Source organism: Parasteatoda tepidariorum, chromosome 5 (genome assembly GCF_043381705.1).
Source record: "Parasteatoda tepidariorum isolate YZ-2023 chromosome 5, CAS_Ptep_4.0, whole genome shotgun sequence".
Classification (NCBI taxonomy): domain Eukaryota; kingdom Metazoa; phylum Arthropoda; class Arachnida; order Araneae; family Theridiidae; genus Parasteatoda; species Parasteatoda tepidariorum.
This window is the reverse complement of record NC_092208.1, coordinates 64,242,934-64,266,745: the sequence shown is the minus strand read 5'-3', so window position 1 is coordinate 64,266,745 and position 23,812 is coordinate 64,242,934. Positions and strand designations below refer to the sequence as shown.

Sequence of the window (23,812 nt, the reverse complement as noted above, 5' to 3'; positions counted from 1 at the left end):
TTCACTCTCTTCTTTTTAATTTCTTTACAAAAATAACAGAAACAAACGTATAGTAAGAAACATTTTCATCCAAGATTAAAAGTGAAGGAACTGCATAATGGTGTAAGTTTCTGTCACATGATTTTAGGAGGATTATTTGGGATATTTGATATAAATTGCTCAGAAAATAACAGAAACACAGTAAAAAAATCTTTTTTCCACTCATTATCACTTTTACTAGAAGAAAAATCTCAGATTAGTTATAAAAAAATATACAGGAAATCGCACACTTCTTCCAACCACTCCAGACAGAGAAATGACAAGTTAAAACCCGCTAATATGTTTGTGACATTTGATTTTTCTTTTTTTTTTGACAGTTACGTTTCTTATTAAGCAAAAGTCGTGAAAAAAGTTGCCAGCAACAATCAATTTACAGTACACCTGCTTTGAGTACAATTTTTTGTTCACTAAATGTTATGATGGAAATTTCCACCATCATGTAAAAGAAGATTAAATCCTACGCCTTAAAAGCTTAAATTACCAACAGCTTCCAACATTCTATTTAGAGGCAGCAGGAATTTCAAAAATGAGTGACATAGAAAGTAGTTTTATTAATTACTTATTAAAATAGTGTTGTTTAAATAGTTAAAAGAATTTTAAAAAAAGCAGTAAATTAACAAAAAATAAATTTGTTAAAAGATTTTTTTTTCTGTTTAAAGGGGCTTGATGATCTTTGTGTTAAGTGCTTGCCTACGGAAAACTGGTTATGGTTTTAGTTGGAATTATGGAATCATATTAACTTGGAGCGGTTTACGAGGATCAGTTGAGCTCGCACTGTTATTGATTGCTCGGGAATGGTTAAAAGAACCCGTTACCAATCAAGTAAGATGCGATTTTATTCAACAACCAAAAAATTCTACGATAAACAACTTTTACAGCCATTAAGAGATAGAGCGTTCGCCTTCCAATGAGGTGAACTGATTTCAAATGCCAGCGATGGCTAGTCGATACAAATTCCGCACCCGGCTCGCACCGACCACAGTGCTAGCTTAAAATATCCTCCATGGTAAACGGATCATGGCTTAGAATCTACTTGCCATCAGGCTAACCGTAGGAGGATTTTGTGGTTTTCCTCTCCGGGTAAAGCGAATGCTCGTTAGTTTCATCAAGAAGTCCTTCGTGAAAGCAAATTTCGTTCAATACATGATCCAAGAGTTCCCTTGTCTTCTGGATTGGGTTTAAAATTACAAGGTTACGGAGTTGAACATTAGTAATCGTAAGCCCTTAACGACTGCTATAAAATAAAATAAAAAGACGAATAACTTTTAACGGAACTCTCTTTGGAAATTTTTTTTTCGATTAAGACCTCTTTTATAATCTCTATTTTATAACTTCCGCATAAATCAGTTTTGTTTCAGCTAGAGTGAAATCTTACAATCTTAATTTAGATCACTCACCGATTAGCTAGAAAATTAGCTAAAATTTTGTGCTTGGTGCCAATAGAGGTTTCAACCGTTTCTAACCAATCTCAGTGATTTTAGCTGCCATTTCATCCCTTCAAACCAGTCAAAATTACAATGACTTTCTGACATAAATAAATAACACAAACTAACGCAACGAAAATGATAAAAATGAATTTAAAAGTTTTTATTTTTAACGGGGGGGGGGGGAAATAATTTGTTAAAGGAAAAAGAGCTTTGAAAAAAATTTTCGGTGTAAATAAAATAAGAATTAGGGGGCACTTTTTTCGAATTATACTTCTGTCACCACTTAACTCTTGCAGCAATATTTTTTTTTCTTCTTTTGTGACAAGTGTGACAAAATTAATATTTTTCTCTTTTTAATCCAAAAATGTAACTTTTGAAAGCTGTGCATTTTTTTAGAAATTTAAAACGTTGAAAAAACCTAGTTATATTACTAATATAGGATTACCATCATAAGCATAATAACTATTTCAAATAATGAACTAGAGATATTAATATTTTTATTATTTTTTTGGAGAATAAGTCGATAGTTCAAAACAAGTGATTTTGGCTTCGTAAATGTGCTAATTAGTTTTTGAGTTAAAAAATTTCAAAAATCATGTTTTGTTTTTTTTATTTCTTAAGAGTACAGAATTCGAACAAATTTTTTATTTTGTTGCCTAAACTTACAAAAATTTTAATAATGTAAAATTTGACGTACCTTAAAATATCAATTTATTTCAGACCAGTTTTACAATAAATGTTAAAAATAGTTAATAATTACCAAAAGACTTTTGCCTGGAATTGCCTTTTCGTCCAAAATATTAATCAATCAGTCGACATTGCCGATTTAAAAAAACACAAATGTAAAATAAAAAATTATTGCCATTGTACATTCTTAGTATTATGCATGCAGGTGTCTGCAAGTTAAATTGAGATTAACAGTTTATGTCTCACAAGTTTTAGTTAAAACAGTTAAACTTAAAACCATGATTAAATTTTAACAATCATCCTACACTATCAGGAAAACTTCGATTAGCATTGAACTATAGTTAAGCGCAAGTTTACTTCTACTTAAACAAGATGTTCAGTTTAACTATGCTTCTGTTTACGTTGAAACCATAGTATGGTGAAATAAATTTTAATAACGATGGCAATACAAATCAACTCATCATATGGTTGCATCAAATGAGAACAAGGATTTTATGTTTAGACATGCTCCAAAATGTCTAGCTATTTTAAAGGGATTCTTCTGCTTGTTTCACGCAATTTTTCATTTTAAATATTTAATATACAAAGTTACTTTTATTTTCCAGCTACTCTTTCAAGTTTCTGGTACTATTTTCTTAACTTTGATTATTAATGCTTCTACAATGAAACCATTACTAAAGCTCCTGGGTGAGTACATTTTTTACCAATTTTCATGAATTTGTTTATGTCTGACTTATTTTAAACAATAAATCCGAATTACATGTGATTTATTTTAAGCAATAAATCCAAATTATGTCTGACATATTTTAAGCAATAAATCCGAATTATGTATGACTTATTTAAAACAATAAATCCGAATTACATGTGACTAATTTTCTTATTTTAAACAATAAATTCGAATTATGTAAGATTGATTTTAAACAATAAATCCGATTTGCATGGAAAACTTATTTTTAACAATAAATCCAAATTATGAGTAACTCATTTTGCACAATAAATCTGATTTGTGTCTGGCTGATTTTTAACAATAAATCCGAATAGTGACTGACTTATTTTAAACAATAAATCCGAATTATGTCATGCTTATTATGAAAATAAGCCCGAATTACGACATGAGTCCCAGCTTGGTGTGGCTTACACGGTTTTTTCTAAAGCTTTTAATTCTATTGATTTTGATATTTTGTTAAATAAATTGGTTGAGCTTGGTTCTCACGAAAAATCTCTCTGGATGGTCATTTTCTTATTTATGTAATACATTTTTGTATATATATTTCGGAAAAGCAATTTCTGGTAAGTTTACTACTTGTTCTGGAGTGCCGCAGGACAAAATCTTTGACATGTGCTTTTCATTTCATTTATAAATTATCTTTGTTTAGCTTTTAAAAATTCGGAATTTTTTCAATTTGCACTTGATTTGAAAAGTTTTAAATTTATAAATACAAATTTGGATGCAATTATTTTGCAGCATGACCTAAATAACTTATATAATGTATGTAATTGAAGAAAACCGTTCATTGTTACTTCACAAAAGAAAAACCTTAAAAATTCTTTATTTCACTTACATTCGTTAAACTTTAGAATATTGCAGCATTATTTGAAGACCCTACTATATAATAATAAAAAGCACTGTACCACAGGAGCTCAAAATAATTTTTTATGCTTTGCTATAATATAGAACAAATGAGCAATATCCTTATAATCTTCCTGTTTCTTCATTGCAAAATATTTTTTCGTTCCCTCATTTGATTGTCTTGGATTGTTAGATTTGTGTTGTAAGTTATTTTTTAATAAAATTCTTGATAATATAATTAATTATTCTGATATTTTAAATATTATTTTGTTTTCTGTAAATAGTCACAATGTATCCAATGAAAAACCATTTGTAAGCTCATTTTGAAAATATAATTACATTAGAAAATTTCTTTATACATAATTAATAATATTTTACTAACGTTCTTAAAACTTTGATATTTTAATAAATATTTTACTGATTCTAAAAAATCACGTTCAAATGTTATATTGTTGAAATGACGTGCTTTTTTTCCACTTTGTACACCCTGTAATTAGTTTTTACCTATAGTGTTTGTGTTCTCTAACATAACATAAAATAACGATACAATTTTGGTGTTAGTTAAACTATAATATCATTCAAATTTGAAGAATGATTTATAATATGGGACTGAAATTAATATGGGGCTGAGCTTTACCGCACTGTATTACTTAAACGTGATTACACTATATTATGATTTAATTTAAACCGAAATATTGTTTGATTAAACATTTTTTAAGGTTGTAACAGATTTGCAGCTTATTATGGTACGAAATACAGATATTATGATTCAACGTTGAAAAATCTGAGAGTGTAGAATAATTTTAAAACGGATTCAAGGTTTTAAATTTAACAGGTTGAGCTAAACTTGTGAAATATTAGTTGTTTATCTAATTGGTTCAAGGTATCGATACTATGATTCGGCTTTGAGCGCTTTTTCTAAGACTGTATATTGACCATTTTTGTATTTCCCTTAAGGTATAATTGTAAGTTTTGTAAACGTAAAAGGAGCTCATGTTGCTTCTCTGAAATACGCATTATAAAAGAACTAATTTTTGTTACTTGTTACGTTCCTAATTTTTGTTACGTGTTACATTTTATTTGTTTATGTAAGCTAATTTAAGAATTCCGTGTGCTGATGAGGAAGTCTTTAAAAAAAATAAAGTATCTATCAATGGGATCTGTGCAAGAACGAATCAGTTATACTTTTTCTTTAAAGAGTTATTGCGTTTCAAAGTCCTTATAGTTGCATAACCGCTTCATGCACTTGCTCGAGTATATTTCTCCAAACGCTCTTATCCTCTACAATCGATCTTGCTTCCGGCCATGTCATTCTGCTCAAAACTCATTCAAAACTATTCTTCTCTGCTTTAGTTTGGATCTCCTACTTGGATTTGTTTCTTTAGAGGAGACCAAATAAGGATGACAAATCGTGTTTAGATAGTAGGCATTCACGAAACGAAACCAAGATACATTTTATTTAATTACATAACATTAATAGCAATACATTTTATTTAATTATTCAATGAACTGTTCTATCTTCTCTGGTAAATTCAATAATTAATTTCTTCGGTTCTGATTTTTAAAGACTTTTTTTGGCTATTTTTTCTGATTAAAAAATTCAAATATGAATGCCAGGCACTTATTTTGAAAGTTCTCTAACAATGGTTTCGCTGCTTTGCTAGTTTTCGGAACTCAGGATGTTATTAAAATAATTTGCACGTACTATGGCATTCTACTCTGATACCTTTTGCTATAATTTTAAAGTGCATATATTCCTCGATATTAAAAAATTAAAAAGCAACGCTTCAACCACTGTTTTAGGTGTTCAACAATGCGTTTCTTTTTGCTTTGGATCACAAAAGCGTTAAAATATAGAAACTTGAAACTACGAAGGTGTGTAAAGGAAACACGAGGGAATAAAAAAAAACATATCATTCTATTCTAGAATTATTAACATTAAAATATGTGGGGGGAAATATTCAGTGGGTTGCTCTGCAGCCCACAAAAATGAAGTTGCAGAGTTGAAATTTGTTATGATAAAGGACTGCTTTTATTTAAGAACTTGAGTTATTCAAGTTCTTTTCCGTTTGAATTGCAATTTGAAGTGACTTTTTAGGAAATTTTTTTCTCATTTTTAAGTAAAACTACATTGTAGTATTGTAAAATGAAGAGGAAAAGTAAAAAATATGTCATTTCATAATTAGTTGGATAACTATTAGCTGTTGAACTTGTAGTAAAAAATAGCAGGCCGGCTGTTCTGTAAATCGCTGGCTCGGCAGAGTTGAGATTTTACATGCTCCAAGAGCCATTCTGTATTCACACAAGAAAAATTTATGGTTCGGTAATTAGTTCTAGAAGTATATAAGCCTATCTAATGACCAGTGAAATTTGAAATGCTTTAAACAGGTCCGTTTTCATTTCTAAACTTAAACCGGGTTTTTTAAAAATTCCTATTTATCCGAAAGTAATTGCAATTTTAAGTGGGTTTTTCGCAAAAATTTATCACTTTTTTATCCAAACAACACCTATTTGTAAATTGTTGTAAGAAAAATTCTTGGTCGTTCTCGAGATCTTTATTTCATAAGTCCATGCTTGAGTTGATATCAAAAGAAACAATGTAAAAGAAGAAGAAAAAAAGATTGGTAGTTAATTCTAGTATTGTTAAATCTTCACTACATCTTTTGAATCACTATTTCTCTTCCATTATTTCAATAATTCTCATACTTTAAATATTCATTAATTAACTAAAATGGATACTTTAAAGGAATTAATCCTTTCCGAATTAATTGGAATGTATTATATTTTTTTATAAAACGTCAGTAAAATGTTATTTAATTTCAACCTTAACCTGTATATTTCGTGTAAACTGCATTAAATATTTTATTGTGATTAAGCTGTAAGAACCATCATTGTTTCCCCTACCACCAAATTACGAAGCTCGTAGAATTCTCGTTAACGCAAAGAGAGCGATTGTTACAAACGGTAAATATTAATCCGACATCAAAGTCCCCAGATGAGAAATATTCAATAGCCCGTCTCCTTTATTAAATGTCTCTAACATTACATTTAAGCAGTCATTATTATTATTTAGAGAGACGAGCATGTGTAGTTAATTAAAAGAGAATGTAAGTCTGCCAACACCAGTACTTACAACCAACTTGGCACGAAAAGGAATTTTGAAAGGAGATGTATGTTCGATATAAAGACATACTTGACAATGAATTATTAGACAATGTTTCTAAAGTATGATAGTTTATTATTAAAATTCTGTTTTAAACTCTTGTATTGAATTGTTTTTCTGAAGGAGAGATGCGTTAAATTATGGACTGTTATTATAATGTTAATGCTCTTGAAATTTGTGTTAATTTTTTTTTTTTTGCGTTAGACACAAACGTCTTGACAGAGTGTTCCGTATTCACCGCCCTTCAATGCAGATTTTTAGCAACCTTTTAAAAAAATAAAGTAAAATAAATATTCACATCTAAGGTGTCAGTAGAAACCGTTATCAAACTATTACGAATGATTATTGAGGAACTTGAGATTAAAAAATCAAACAATTTTTGATTGTGCCTGGTAAAATTTGATTGTGTTTCTAGTGCTAAATTTTCCCCTTTTCCTGATCATTAATCTTTAAATAGTAATTTGCGACCCCCATAGTAAAAATTTTTACTTCATTTCTTAGAAGGATTTTATAAATATATAGGAGTTCTAGATCAAAAAACACGTTACATATTTAAAGAAATGAACCTAATAGTTTTGGTCTATCTCTAAAATCTTGCATCATAATAATTGGTTATAATGTAATTGCATAATCAATCTACTATAAAATTATGAGCAATCTACAATAAAGTTCGTAAAATGTATTTTACTAAATTCATATGAAAGTTATGATAGTACAATAATTGTAACCCTTGATTTGTCTTAAAAAAAGTTATAATTTTAATTTAAAATAAATTATAGATTTTAGTTCAAAAATATATAAGCCCATAAAAATATATGTTTAGGCCCCCTATGTATTTTAGTTCAAAAATAAAAATGGAACCAAAATTATTCTTACTCACATCCCTAAAAAGAAGATAACCTTATGTTGATAATAAAGACACCAGACAAATTATCTTTGCTCACTCATCTGTAAAGAACTCAACCTTATGCAAATAGTAAAGATACCAGATAAATTTATTTTACCCACAATCTTAAAAAACATAACCTTATATAGATGATAAAACTATCGAACTGAGAAATTACACACACACATCGTATTTATAGCAGTATTGATTATAGCTTATGCAAAAGGCTATAATTATTCTTAAAAAAACTAAGCATGTTTCATACGTTATGCTTGATATATAGTCCTCTTTTCTAAAACCCATCCTGATCTATTATTGCCAGTTACCCAATAAAATAATAGCAGGAACATAAGAGTAAAATCATTACAAAATAATGTATCTCTAATACGATATAGAAAACATAGCTTTGCCATCTGATTCACTGAAATGATTGTGGTCTTAAAAAAGGTTTGAAAGGAAACTTCATCATAAAATAAATAGTGACAAATTTTATAATCATTTATATCTAGAATGGCCAAAAATGTTCATTTCTAAAAAATTTTAATTTGTTTTCTCTAACAGAAAAAATTTAAAGCTTTAATGCATGGTTATTATTGTATGTAGTAGATTATTGTCAAGTTATTCAGTATGTTAATCACTTTAACATGCTGAATAACCAAATTATAATTTAATTTTTCTTTAATCAATTGAAAATAAATTTTAATTTCTTTTTTAGATTTATGCATCTTTAAATTTTTACTTGTTTAGAATATTTACGAAATCCATCGAAACATTTATGGCATTATTTAAATCAAAATCTGCTATTTATGCATAGTAGAAAAAAAGCAACTGAAAAAAAAGGGTAAATATTAAAAGAATATGGTAAAATGTACCGTGTTTCTGGCTCTTTAAAAACACCATAAAGTTCAGTAATTTCTATCGAAGCTCTTTACTAATGATATTGTCAAAATTATCAATAATGTATGGTTTTATCAATATGTGATTAAATTTAGTAATTTTATCATGGTTTCTAAGAGCATGGTATAAAAACCATTTACTCGGTTAAATGTACTCTTCAGCTTAGTATTTTTTAATTGTGGTAATAAGAATTATAGTTTTGAAGCCCATAATTTTTCTGTAAACCAATATCATATGAGTTGAAAAATTACCAAATGAATGGTTCAATTACAGTATCGTTTGATTTTATTAACCACAATTACAGTTTTTTAAACTAGAAATATCATTACCATACAGGACAGCAATTTTACCACATTTTTTTCTAAATGTGAAAAGTATTATATCTTGAATACTAAGTACTTATTTAAATTGCTTATCATTCCTGAGAAAAAAAAATTTTATTTGCTTTATTTGTTGTAACTTATTACCTTAATCTCACAATTTCTCGTTTAAGTGCAAATTTGATTAGAGGTTATTGGATATTGCCTAAATAACACTTAAGAACATATCATTCTCCCTAATAGAATAGATTTAATTAGTAAGTGGATAGTTACTTGGCAGACACAAGACATTAGTATGCATACCGAACCAACTAATATCCAATAGCTTAAGATAAGCTGGCTAAACTTGATATCGCTCTTTAATGGGTGATCTCAATCGATAAGTATTTATAACCTACATCTAATCAATTTTCTGAGACGAAGAAATTAAATTGAGGATATAGTTCTTCATAATAAATCACTACAATCAATGTTTTTTGTGACGTTTAATATTCATACAGATATTATCTAGAGTAATAGCTAAAAACTATAAAAAATAAGTTTTTAGCTATCATAAATAAATAAATTGAGTATTTATTCAGTAATATCATTATATTTAGTACGTCTGATTATGAAGAAGTTCAGTATTCTTTTTACTGCCTTGTATTTAATTTTTTACCTCGTATGAAATTTCAATAAAAATACTTTTTGTAACTTTAACAGTTCCAGCTATGTTAATTTGTATCACTATTGGTTCCAAGTCCTTGTGTATTCATTAGCGGCTGCAAATTAATATCTAATTATGAAAAAAAACTTTATAAAAATATAATGAACCTATATTAAATCCGCATTGAACAGCCAAAACAATTGCGTGAGCCGCGATGGCTCAGGAGATAGAGCGGTTGCATTCCAATGAGGTGAAACGGGTTCGAATCCCAGCGATGGCTGGTCGATATGAATTCTGCATCCGGCTTGTACCGACCACTGTGCTGTCGCGAAACCGTGGGTGATTTTCGTTTTTCTCCATGCAACGCAAATGCGGGTTAGTTCCATCAAAAAGTCCTCCACGAGTGCAAATTTCGCCCAATACTTGATCCAGGAGTTCCCTTGTCTTCTGGATTGGGTTCAAAATTACAAGGCTACGAGGTGGAGCATTAATAGTCGCAAACCCAAAAATTGGGTCGGCTGTTCAACGACGGTTATAAAATAAAAACCATTTGATTGTCTGATGAGGCCTAAAGCCATTTCTAAAACTAAGCCTCATACCTCCTCTCTGCTTTCGCCGGGAATTAAACAGCTTTTGATGTCTTTAATCTTTCTACGTCATTAATGATTTGAAAACGTTTTTGCAGTTGCGTAACAACTCATATTCAGTGCCCACGATATTGAAAAACGGAAACATTTAGAGGCATTTTCCCCCTTTTCAGATATAAAAAAAAGGAAATTAATGCTTTCAATAGTTTTTAGATTTAAAAAATAATAATTTTAATTAGTTTTTTGAAATGAAAAAAACACGTCTGGAAAACTCTAAATCTGTAAGAAATCATCATTTGGTGATAAAATTTCTTTTAATTAAATTTATAAACTCACCTTCACATTTTATAACTATATGCAAAGTATCCTACACATTATAAACAAAATGCTTACTTATTATATACAGGGTCCACATATTATATACAGAACCCGCATATTATATACAAGCCTATATATTGTGTACAAGCCTTTATATTATATGCAGGCTCTTTATGTTAACTGCAGGCTTCATGTTTTTAGCGGGAGCTTTTTATAATTCCTCTTAATTTAAGAACTGTAAGGTTCATATCTTTTAATTTATTTATACTATATATATANTATAATTATATATATATATATATATATATAATATACAGAGAGAGATCCAAACGATATTTTACTTTAAAAAATATTCAAAACAGTACCTAAAATCCCCTTGCTTTGGAGAATTTAATACTTAAATATTAACGTTTTTATTCGCAGGCTTAGTGACATACTTTGATAAAATGACTCGAGTAATTAAATTTAAATATGAAAAATGGTCTTCATCCGGCTAAAGAGTTCATCCCGAATTGAATTAATTAATGATGTATCAGAATATATTGAATTATCTTAAGAAATTAAGAAAATTATTTGCTAAAACTGCGAAATAATCAAGAAATTAAGGGGAAAAAGTTTTAAACGAGATTAGAGATGAATTTCTAGAAAAACTACAAGTGTCCTAATGCTAAGATGAAACAAGGTATTGACTTTCTCAGTGATTATTTCTTAGCAAACTATCTTTAATCATGGAGAGAGCATTAAATGAAGAACGTTTATTAATTTATTAAATATATTCATACAAATTGTGGGAAGAAACTATCTTTAATCACAATAAGTGATCTCCTTGTAACTGAAATATACTCTCTTTGTAAATTAGATATACTACTTTAAATGAGACAGCTTGCAAAATATCACGTAGTGGTTTTATTCAGAGTTAGCCTTTACTTATTCACTTATTTTGTTACACGTACAAATGCAGACTTATATACTCAGAACAACGGCGTATAAGTCCAGGTCAAGTTAAAGAACCGATAGCGCAAGTTGAAGGACAGCACAAAATACATTCAATGTTACGGGGGGATTCGAACCCGCTACCTTCACCCTACAGAGCGCTTGGCGGAATGACAAGACAAAGGTGATATTATATCTAGTAAACTATACGAGAAAGCAGTTAAAATGCAAACAAATTTGAAAAATAAAATTTCTCTTTAATGTAAGTTGATTCCTTGAGAATACTAATTTTTTTTTAAATCTATTAAAAGTTCCATATTTTTTCGTAGAATGAACAAGTTTTAGGTATATATTTTGAATCTTTCTAAATAGGCAGCATTATGAAACTCGGAAAAATTAATTTTGTTTTTGCATTGATACAGTCTATTGTTAAATAAATAATCCCAAAATGTTAAGATGTCACTTGGTTAAAAAAAACTCATTGACTTCAAAAATATTTGTGAAGTCAATAAGGTTTTTAATCAAGTAACAGTCAACTGATCTCTTAGATATGTAACTGTGATTTGTTTACTTTAAGTAAATATTATTTAAATAACTTAAAAAGCCCATTTAAGACAAAATAGACTAATTTTTTGCTAATAAACAAAAAATTATCAAAAATTATCTTCGATGACTTATTTGTTATTGTGAGTCTATTAATTCTTTATTAATTTTTAAAAAGGATTTTCTTTAACAATTAAAATATTTACAAACAAATATTTAAATTTTTTATCCATTTCAACTTAATATTAACGACGCCATGAAGTGTTTCCTCAATTGAACAGATAATGCTCATTCACTACAAAAATATTTCTCCAAATATCATCATCATATTGGCTCTGCAGCTCTTTCAGACCGTGGCCTCCTTTAAAATTGTGGGTATTTACTTTCTTTTAGTCGTTTTTGGTAATTTCATATCCATTCTATCCTTCCTCTAAATCTTGACCATCCTGGCTTTCCCTCCAAAAATCTTTAACGCTTCTTTTCGCAACCTTCTTCAAGATGTATCCAAATCCTTAGATTTTTTTTTCATTCTTATAATGGTTTCTTACATGGTTCTATACATGGTTCCTTATATTTACCATAAATCTTTTTATTTGTTGTCTTTCTCCAATGTCCATGTCAAAAATATTCAGGTAAATTTTCTTCCCATATTTTTAAAATATCAGAATCTATTTTACACTGGAAAAAAAAATTCTGATCAAATTACAGTAAAGAAAATTGGCACTCAGGATGCCAAATTACGATTTAAAGAAATACCGGCACTCAAAGTACCGGAACATGTTACTAACTCACAGAGAATTTCCTCCTGGAACATGTTAAGAACGAAACTGATATACTGTAATTTTTACTGTGATAATTACCGTAAAGTCACTGAATCACTCTAATTAAATAAATATTTCTGCAAAATTTACTGTATAACATTTTACGATGAAAATGGAGTTTGCAGATGAAACACATAAAGCGCAGGTACTTTATACTGTAGCTTGATCCGTATTTTTTTACTCTGTAATAGACTATGTCTCAGATGTATATATCACAATTGGTCGACCCTTTACATATCATAATTTTCAATTTAATGCTTACATTTGAATTCCGTAAAAAAATTTTAAAGAGCAACTGTTTCCAACAGTTTAATACCTGTTCTAACACTTACCTTTAGTCTTAAAACCTATTTCCAACAATCAACAAGTAAAGTTTGCGAAAATTACCTATTATAAAAGTGAAAACCTATTTGTTTTGATTTAAAGTTACACCCCTCAAATAATAGCACATATAAAATACCAATTATTAATTTCATATTACTTTCATAACCTTGTTTTGTTTTTTTATGTATTTGTATAATTTCATAATAAAATAAGAAAACAATATTGAATCTCGATTATATAAATATTACGACACAAAAGCATTTTTCTTAAGTGAAATTTTAACCCTCTCGCTTTTATGGACATTTTATGGATAAAAGAATTATTTTATCACATACCATCATATATGCATAGATAAAAACATTTCGGAATAAAAAACAGATTGCTGGTTTGCAAATGCTTTATAGCACGTAACTATTATCTGGAAGAAAATAAAAATTCTACGTATAATTTTTGAAGAGTTTTGTGAGCATGTTGAAATAATATACGGTAATAAAATCATGTGAATCAAATTGCATGTTGCAGTTAAATATAAGGTTATTAAACGGTATTTTTTCCAAAAAAAGACGTAACAGATTTAAAACTAATTTGAATATAATCAAAGATACATGTGGAAGCAAATAAAACTACCGTATTTAGAGAGAAACTAAATATTTAAGGTTAATCTTAAATTTTAGGGTTTATTTATTTAGCATAAAATTCTAAAATTTTAACGTAACAAGGGACACTTTAGAAATTAATTTTGAAAATTTGCACGACGAAGCCAAATTTCAAAAACCAACTGTCATCATTTATAAAATGGAACCATTTAAGTTCATTTCAAGTTATTAAAATTTTCAAAATTAGAAATTTTAAAAAAAATCAAAAATAGAAAAGTTTTTACAAACTTTTAATGCTAGAAGGCACAATTTAGAAGTTGATTTTCCTAATTTGCATCACTAAACCTATATTTCCAGGACGTTTATGAGAGTGTCGGAAATTTTACTCAATTGTAGATTTTCTTCCCTTAAAGATTTGTCGACACGTTTAGAGTAGATAATATTCCAGTTAAATCAAGTGTTCCTTTAACACTTTTAAAGTGAAAAGCAGCACTTTATTAAATAAATTCACAAACTTTTGCATAATGAAAACAATATTGCTAGTTATTGTTAGTTTCCGAAGTGCCCCCTTATCTTCTATGTATTATGCTATGTGTGTATTCTGAGTATAATATTATTATAGAGCGGAAATCTAGAACTTCTCAACTGAATAAAAATCCAATGCAAAATCTAGAAAAATCCAGAACCCATCTGAAAACAATACTAAGAAAAATATCTATAGTTATTATATTACCTAAGCTCTTTCAAGTATCATTTCAAAAAACGTGTTTTTAATCAATTTAATATTTTTAATTTAGTTATTTGGATTTTTAATTCATTAGGACATTATTTATTAACATTCTATGGAAGATAAACAAAATACTTATTTAATTCTACCATTTACAAAGTGCTAACAATTACTAAGTTGTTTCAAACACTACAATTAGTTTTCGAAAATTTGAATTTTTTTTTTCAGTTTGTGTTTAATTCCTGATTTCTAAAATAATGCTTTTACAAATATTTATAGATCAAAGCAAATTTTTAAAGAAGTAATTTTAAATTTCTTAACTTAATTTATTAATTGAAAAATAGAAAATCAGTGAAAATGCCTGAGTTTTCCTGTTTCATAACAAAATAATCAAATTAAAAGCCCAATGTAGGTTGATATGACATAATTACAGCACTTAAACTTTATAAGAGTGTTAGCAACACGCGAGAAATCGAGGAGCAAGTAAAATTCATTATTTAAATAATTAAACACGCCTACACACACAATGGAACAATTTTTATAAAAATAATTTTTCACTCATAAAAGGAAAGCATGCTCTTAATTTTTAAACTAAAGTAATTAGTTTTCTCATTTTTGTTCGCAACATTTTCTCTTTAAAAATAATTTTGCTTATTTTATATGCTATTAAGTTCCCTTTAATGAAACTCTTAAACTGGGAGTGACATTTTATTTCATAACACAAATTCAAATTAAAAACGTTACGTATAAAGGCATTAAATTATTATATCATTGAAGCTCTCAAGTCTTAATGAGATGCAGAAATAAGATTATCTTTTTAAAAAGATAATAATGTCAAAAGGATGACAAGCCTAAAGGCAAAATTAAAATTATTTTTATTTAAAATCCTTTGCCACTACGTTTTGCTTCTAATTTTTTTTCAATAATTATGGCTAAATCTGGTACTTGAAACAAACTTTTATGTTTGACAAATGAGATTTAAGCATACTAGTATGTAGATTCAAAAATAACAAAAAAGTAAGTTTAATAAGTGTTAAACCCTTTGTAATCAAGAGTTATTTTTAAGCTATTTAACTCTCGTTTATTTATTTTTTAAAAAAATACTGATATTTTTTTAATTTTAAGACTTTTTTCGTTTCTGTCTTACCAAATAATGTAGCAACGGCTTCTCTGATATCTTATTCTTTTGTTGTGATATTAGCCCTATTGGTAACTTTTTATCTCACTATATTAAAATATCTTAATTGACACCAACGTTGGTTTGAGAGTTCCTCTTTGTGTTACATTTTGGGATTGTTATCAATTATTATTATTATTATATATATNTTAGAACGGCACTTTAAAACTCTCTAGTTACACTCAATTTGCGCTTTTGTTTTCATATTTTGTAATCTGGCTATCATGTTGCGAAAACATTTTTAAATCATTCTTGAAAAATTTCCCGTCCATGTAAGTACATCTGATTTCGCTACTCGATTTAAAGTCTATGTTTTATACTGTTTTTTCTTTTTCTTTTATTTCATTTTCTGTTTTTACATGTTATTTTTACTTATGTTTACATATTGTGTTCTATTTTATTTGAATTTTAGTAAAAAATTTTATGAGTGCTCCTCACACTATTGTATTAATATATTTAGCCTTGGCTATATTGATACAATATCAGAAAGCGCTCTTTTTTGAGGATATAATCGTGTGGGCTGATGAAAAGATTATATCTTTTTTTTTCGGGTTTTTTAAATAAAAGTTCATCCTTTTTTTTTAACTGTTGTTTGTTATTTTTATTTTATTTTTATTTTATTTAGACAGAGTCTNAAATTATCCAGTATAATATTACCTTGCGCACATCCATTTCGGGCCCATCCTTGGTAACTAACAAATCAAAACTCAGAATAACAAATCACTTCAGCAGTGCAGTATGAACGGCACTTTAAAACCCTCTTGTTACACTCAATTTGCGCTTTTGTTTTCATATTTTGTAATCTGGCAATCATGTTGCGAAAGCATTTTTAAATCATTCTTGAAAAATTTCCCGTCCATGTATGTACATCTGATTTCACTACTCGATTTAAAGTCTATGTTTTATACTGTTTTTTCTTTTTCTTTTATTTCATTTTCTGTTTTTACATGTTATTTTTACTTATGTTTACATATTGTGTTCTATTTTATTTGTCGTAATTTTTGTAAAAAAAATTTTGAGTGCTCTTCACACTATTGTATTAATATATTTTGCTTTGGCTATATTGATACAATATCAGAAAGCACTCTTTTTTGCGGATATAATCGTGTGGGCTGATGAAAAGATTATACAATTCTATTATTTCTATAGACTTTTTTTTCTTTTCTGTCTATATTCCGTATATATTGGGAAAATTTCGACTTCAAAATGGAAAAAACAGTGATGAATGAGAAGCGATCATGGGGGTTGGTGAAGGAAATGAGCAGGATGGATGGAAGTTTATTAAAAAAATAGGAAGCATGTCTGAATAGAAAATGAAATTGGTTTATTCTTTTTATAAAATAAGATGAAAAATTCGACTAAAGAAATATTGAAAAAAATATGTGTTTCTTTCCTAAAGAAACATAAAAATCATTGTATAATTCTTTTTAAACATCATAAGCAGGTAATAGTAGTAAGTTAGAAAGATAAGTTCAAATAATAGATTGAAGTAATGCAAAACTTTTTTTTAAAAACTATCTTTACTTTACTATCTTTACTATCTATACTATCCTTAGTATCATGAGTACTATCTTTAGAAATGACATCATGAAAACTGCATCAATAGCATGAAAACTATCTCGTATTACAAGTTTTTTTGTATTATTCATTTAATGCAGAATTTCAGTAATTCCTCAGCAAGTTTCTCAGCAAATTTCAAGTAAATTTCAAGTAAATCAAATTTCATTAATCAGGCAACATTTTAGAAACTGCGACTTCTGACAATAGCAGTGAGTTCTTATTAAAGAGGCATACTTAATCTCTTTGTTGTTTAAAGATTAGTGGTAGCTAAAATTGATAGACGTTTAGAAGCAAATAGTATTACATTTCTATTAGTTTGTAACATTTTTGGATTAGGTGTTACCAAACTGGTATGTCTCTGACAGTGTATATTATTGAAGAGGCATACTTAATCTCTTTGTTGCTTAAAGATTAGTGGTAGCTAAAACTTGATGACGTTTAGAAGCAAATATTATTACATTTCTATTAGTTTGTAATATTTTTGGATTAAGTGTTATCAAACTGNTGAGTTCTTATTAAAGAGGCATACTTAATCTCTTTGTTGTTTAAAGATTAGTGGTAGCTAAAATTGATAGACATTTAGAAGCAAATAGTATTACATTTCTATTAGTTTGCAACATTTTTGGATTAGGTGTTACCAAACTGGTAAGCCTCTAATAGTGTATTCTTATTGAAGAGGCATACTTAATCTCGTCGTTGCTTAAAGATTAGTGGTAGCTAAAAATTGATGACGTTTAGAAGCAAATATTATTACATTTCTATTAGTTTGTAACATTTTTGAATTAGGTGTTACCAAACTGGTATGCCTCTGACTGTGTATTTTTATTGAAGACGCATACTTAATCTTGTCTCTGCTTAAAGATTAGCGGTAGCTAAAATTGATAAACGTTTAGAAGCAAAGAGTGTTATATTTCTATTAGTTTGTAACATTTTTGGATTAAGTGTTACCAAACTGGTATGCCCTAACAGTGCATTCTTATTGAAGAGGCAAACTTAATCTCTTTGTTGCTTAAAGATTAGTGGTAGCTAAAATTAGATAACGTTCAGAAGCAAATATTATTACATTTCTAGTAGTTTGTAACATTTTTGTATTAAGTTTAGCCGAACTGGCAACACTGCGTCGGAAAGGGTAAAAAACGATAACATTTAGTTTTCTTCCATTTCAAAATATTTTTCTGATAACGTTTAGTTGCACTTAGTCATACACTGGCATATAAAATATAACTATTAACCGATTTTTTTTTCATTTTAAAAAACGTAATTGATATAACTCATACTAATAAGTTTCATTAGTTAAATATTCTTTTAACAGGTGTTACTAAAATAACAACCAAAGAATTCAAATCAATGAAGAAAACAGTGGCGCTACTCAGAAAAGTTGTTAAAGATACCGAGAAAGTTTCTAAAAGCAATAAATACCTGGTAGGGGTGGACTGGATGTGGGTTCAAGAGGTGACTTACATAAGAAATCCATACGAAGGAATGATGGTACGCTTTAAAATACTAACCATATTTCTTTGTATCTAATCCTTCATTGAGTTATAAATACAGCTAATCTTCTTGTTGCCATAGCCATAATTACGTTTGTTAAAAATATTTGAGTCTTTGTCTGTCTGTATTGCTATGTTTCTGAATCTGATTTGTTTACCTTAGAACTCAATGCAGGATAATTCGACTAGGTTCTGATATCAGAACACACTCTCAGAAATATTGGTTCAACATAGAGCCATAATGTTGATATTTTAAACGTAGTACCGAAATTAGCTACTACTTCGAATAGGTATCGAGTTTGATTCACGTTGAACCACATTATGGTGTAATCAAGTTTAAGAAGTACGATAGTATGGTTCAACTTAGTTCGATATAAGCGCTGCCACAAATATTTCTAAAACATTTCTAACATATTCTGTTTAACTAGCTACCTTAAACAGGGGTCACGTTAAAAATGTACAATGAATGCACAGATTTCCTAAATGTTGTTAAAATGCCATAAAAGTCCTTGGGTTTACTTAATTACTAGTTAAATACAGTAACATTAATGCGCTTTATTATTAACATGCATAATTGTTGCTAAAAAAAATATAGTAATATTACGAATGAAATTGACAGAAAAAGGAGCCAGTACACGCAGCATGTAATGGCTAAGATAGAACACTTATCTAAGATTGGGCTTAATTTTAGTAAATAAATATATTACATTAAATCTATAATCATCACGTCAGATGTCATCGAAGTAAATCTGTTTGGTAAAAAAGTTTGCAAATGTAAGAGAGTAAATATGGATGTGAATAAAACATTACAATTTGTCATTCCGTGCATTAAAACAGTCGCACAGCGTTCAGTAACTTGAATATTTCTTTTTTAATATTAATTTAAAAAACTTCTAGAAGTTAATACTATAATAGATATAATTGGGTTATGTGTAAAAATATACTAAAAACTAATTTATCTCTCAATCGAAAAAAAACATCTTTTTTTATATAAGCTTTTTTTAACATTTTATAGATCAAAGATTTGAATTTTTATTCTAGCTTACAAAGGAGCTTTTAAAGGACCTTCTTTGTCGCATTTTTTTTCAATTTCCGACCCAAATTTTTATTGCTCAAAATTAACATATGTTCTATCCTAAACTAAAATTCTAAATATTTTTGTCAGCAAGCATATTTTTGCTTGATCCAAATTTTGTCTTAAAAAATACATAACGCTTATTCATTAACTGTATTGCTTTAATGTGTTTAAGATCAATATGTGCATAAAATAATTAATAAAATTAGGTGGATATTATTTTGGAAAATAATGCATTTCTAATAAAATAATTAAACATAATTAATCAATACCAGTAAGTAATTAATGATAATTAACTTAATATTAATGAAATGAAATAATTTTAATACTGATGAAATACAATTTTAACAATGATGAAAGCAAAATTACAGAAAGTACAAAATTATTTTGATATCATTAATAATTAATAATTAATTTAATACAAATGAAATGAAATAATTTTAATAACGATGATTAATTTTAACAATAATGAAAGTGAAATTACAGAAAGTACAAAAGGATTTTGATATCGATTTAAGAGCGGAAATAACGGCTACAAACTATTTGGGACTAGTTACGCTATCTCTAAACAATATTCATAAATGTAAAATTAATCTCGGGATTTAAAGAGACGTGTAAGAAGAGACGAATTAAATTTCAATGAAGCAATTTTTCTCTTCGTCGCACAGCATACGACACCAATCCTACGGACCCAAAACGACTAACGTATGAGATGCGATGCCGACAGAGAAGGGGTTAAGCCATGATGATAGATTAGCATTCTGAAATACATGAGCGTAAATCTATTTATAACTAATATTAATATTTCAACTTCAAAATTTAAACGCCATTATCGAAGGAATTTTAATTGTTTGGAGCAATGTTAATCTAATTATGTCATTAAATACAAAAAAAAAGATAGTTTTTTTTTATATGCATATTTCTATAGAGGCATTACCTACCATTCAACATAATTAAATAATTTATATTCCTTCCCATGGTACAATCCTTAAAAAAACTAGAATTGTATATAACAGTAAATATTTCCTCCAAAATTATGATACTTTATAATTCAACGCTAACCTAAAAGGTTCTCTTTTTTTAAAAGAAAAATTTCTACAGAGTGTTTTGAAATTAATCTTGACAAGGATTCCAAAAACATTGCATGTTTTTGAAATCCACGTCAATCGCTAAACACTCCTTGTCAGTTGTTTTAAAATAGATTCAAGACATTTTATATAATTTTACAATCCATATAAAAAATAAACTTCAAAAAGTTTATACATTGGGAATCGCATATCAATGCTTCAAAGAAAACAAAACACCTCTGTAATCTAGTGAAGCTCTTTTGTGGAAGACTGTGGGGAAAAAGGGAGCTATTTATCTCGTTTCCTCTTCACTCAAGTTCTAGCGGTAATCAAATTGGCTTAAATTAACCTTTGTATTCAGCTCCACATCCATAAGCGCCTGCAAATTAAACTATCTTGAAAGAAATCATATATCATAAAAATAACTTTTCAGGCAAAAATTACAATATTTTTACACAAATCATTTTCTTGTTGATTGAGGCATCGAGTCAATGAGAGGTTATCAATGAGAATTATCGAGTCAATCAGAGGTTATGGGGTATTCTATCCCTTTCTTGGAGAGTTTGTGGGGGTAGTAGGCGTCCAGCAATTCGTCTGCCTAGAATGTCCCAAACATGCTCGATTGGGTTCATGTCCAGAGAACAAGCTAGTCAATCCATTCATATGATTCCTTCTTCCAGAAGGTAATCATTCACTAAGTTTGCACAATTTGGACTGCAATTGCCGTCCATTAACATGTAGTCATCTCCAATTGCTGCAGGGTTAGGAAATACAATAGGTCTCAGGATCTCATCCCTTTATCAGCGAACGGTCAGAGCTCAATTTCGAATGATATGGAGATCGGTGCGCACATCAATGGAGATGCTAGTATAGACCACCACTCGCCCACCACCAAATCTTACACTTTCGTGCTCGAACGCAAGCTTGTTTCCAGTGCCATGTTCCCTCCAGATGAAAATACGTCTATTATCAGGATGAACAGAAAAACGGGACTCATCAGAGAAAAGAACATTGCGCCATTCATTTCTTTTCCAGTTGACATACTCTGTTGTCCACTCCCTGCGGGCGTGATGGTGTCTTGCCGTTAACGTAACACACACCATTGGTCAGAGAATATACAGACCTACACAGTAAGGACGGTTTCGGACAGTTTGTGTCGAAGCTGTGGTGTCAGTAACCGAGTGAAAGTGTTGTTCAAGAAATGTGACATTCATATTTTGGTGTCACCAAACCTTAAGTGTTAAATAAGAGTCTCCATTGGGAGTTGTTCACGTCTTTGCCCGTGCCCTATTCTTCGGCCTGCATTTCCAGCCTCCAAAAAACGGTTCCAGATCCCGAAAAGTGCAATTTGTGAAACCCCAATGGATTCTGCTACTTCGGCTTGTTTTTGGCCCCACTCTAACCAGCCAACAATTCTCCAAGCTTCTAATTCGTTTAAATGACTTTGTTGAGACATCTCACTCATCGAAGCAACACGCTTACTGAATGTTGATCATTCTTTTCCGCTTTGTCTTTCATTAAGTTAAAAGCCAAACACAAATTCGTATCCGCTAAACCTTCGTTTTCGATGTCAAACTCAAAATTTGCATATTGCGAAGTTTGAAAATAGGAAAAAATTTCATTTGATAATCTCTTCTTCCATTTTACGAAGAAGAAAAAAATTTATATCGTTATTTTATGCAAGATTTACAATATCCTTTAATTGCTTCGAGCAGTGTATATAAGATAAAAATCTAGAGAAAACATGGAAAATAAAAAAGACTAGTTGAAAGAGGTAAAGAAAAATTACTAAAATTACGAAAAATTTCTACTTAAAAAAATTTATATTAAAAACCCGGAAAACAAAAAAAGGAAAAGATATAATCTCTCCTAATCCAGATAAAACACTCCTGTTAAAAAATATAATCGAGTGAGATTATATTTTTTTCATTTTATTTTGTTTTCCGACTTTTTAATATATATTTTTTTTTTAAATTTAAATATTTAATATANAATATATATATATATATATATATACACGAACTGGATCACCTCATTGGAATTCAAGCATTCTTTTCTCTGAGCCACCATGGCCTAACTAAGCACGTTTCGATAATTTCTTCCCATTCGCATGAGTGTTATTTCAATACAGTTTTCATTTTGTCCTCATTTGAATATGAATTTGCTCCAACCTGTTCATATTCTCCATGACTTCGTTTCTGACAAGGATTCTGAAAATATTTATCAAAAAACCTGTAATTTGGAAACATCTTTTATCTTATTTCTGGAAGTTACTATAAAGTTTGTTTCAGAAACCGGAGGAACTTCCTATTGCATTTGATTTCGATAGAGGGCAGTGCCAAGAGTGTAAAAAGGAAATAAAATTAACTCCAAATGAAGATGAAGTTCGAGGACTTGAAGAGGAATCTAGAATTCAAGTTTTACGCGCATTTCAAGTATGTTTTTATGTTCATTGTATAGTAACAATTTAAAAACTTCAAGTGAACAACATGTTAATTGATTAAAAATGTGCATGTGCTGCCTTTCAATACAGTTATAGCTTTCAAACAAATATGCAACACAAAATCAAATATTTAGGTTTGGAAAAGTGCCTTATTTATTTAACATCCTGAGACCGATTTTTGTAGAATTATATTGCTTTGAAGAAAATAAGCTCATAAATACAATAAAATATTTTTGGGAAAAAGAATTCAGTTTATTAAACTTAATTAACTTTTTTTAGTTATTCTTAATAATAAATGTTCATAATAATAAATGTAAACATAAAAGAATAATAAATGTTCATTTTTTTTTTCATTTTTTCCATATTGCACATTTTTTATTTTTTCCATATTACATATTTTTTATTTTTTCCATATTACATATTTTTTATTTTTTTACTATCACATAATTTTTATTTTTTCCATATTAAATATTTTTTATCCACACTTGGATCATAAATAAAACTCCGATAGATTTA

General features: G+C 28.7%; 1 protein-coding gene across 1 annotated transcript in view; it reads left to right on the top strand.

The window, feature by feature from the left end:
• Positions 1-23,812, top strand: part of LOC107438514 (sperm-specific sodium:proton exchanger) — an 86,619-nt gene that overhangs the window by 17,846 nt on the left and 44,961 nt on the right. The window contains exons 6-9 of the mRNA XM_071181066.1: positions 699-861; positions 2,759-2,840; positions 18,534-18,709; positions 23,145-23,288. Coding sequence (XP_071037167.1) covers positions 699-861; positions 2,759-2,840; positions 18,534-18,709; positions 23,145-23,288 — 565 coding nt within the window. The remainder of the gene's footprint in view (positions 1-698; positions 862-2,758; positions 2,841-18,533; positions 18,710-23,144; positions 23,289-23,812) is intronic.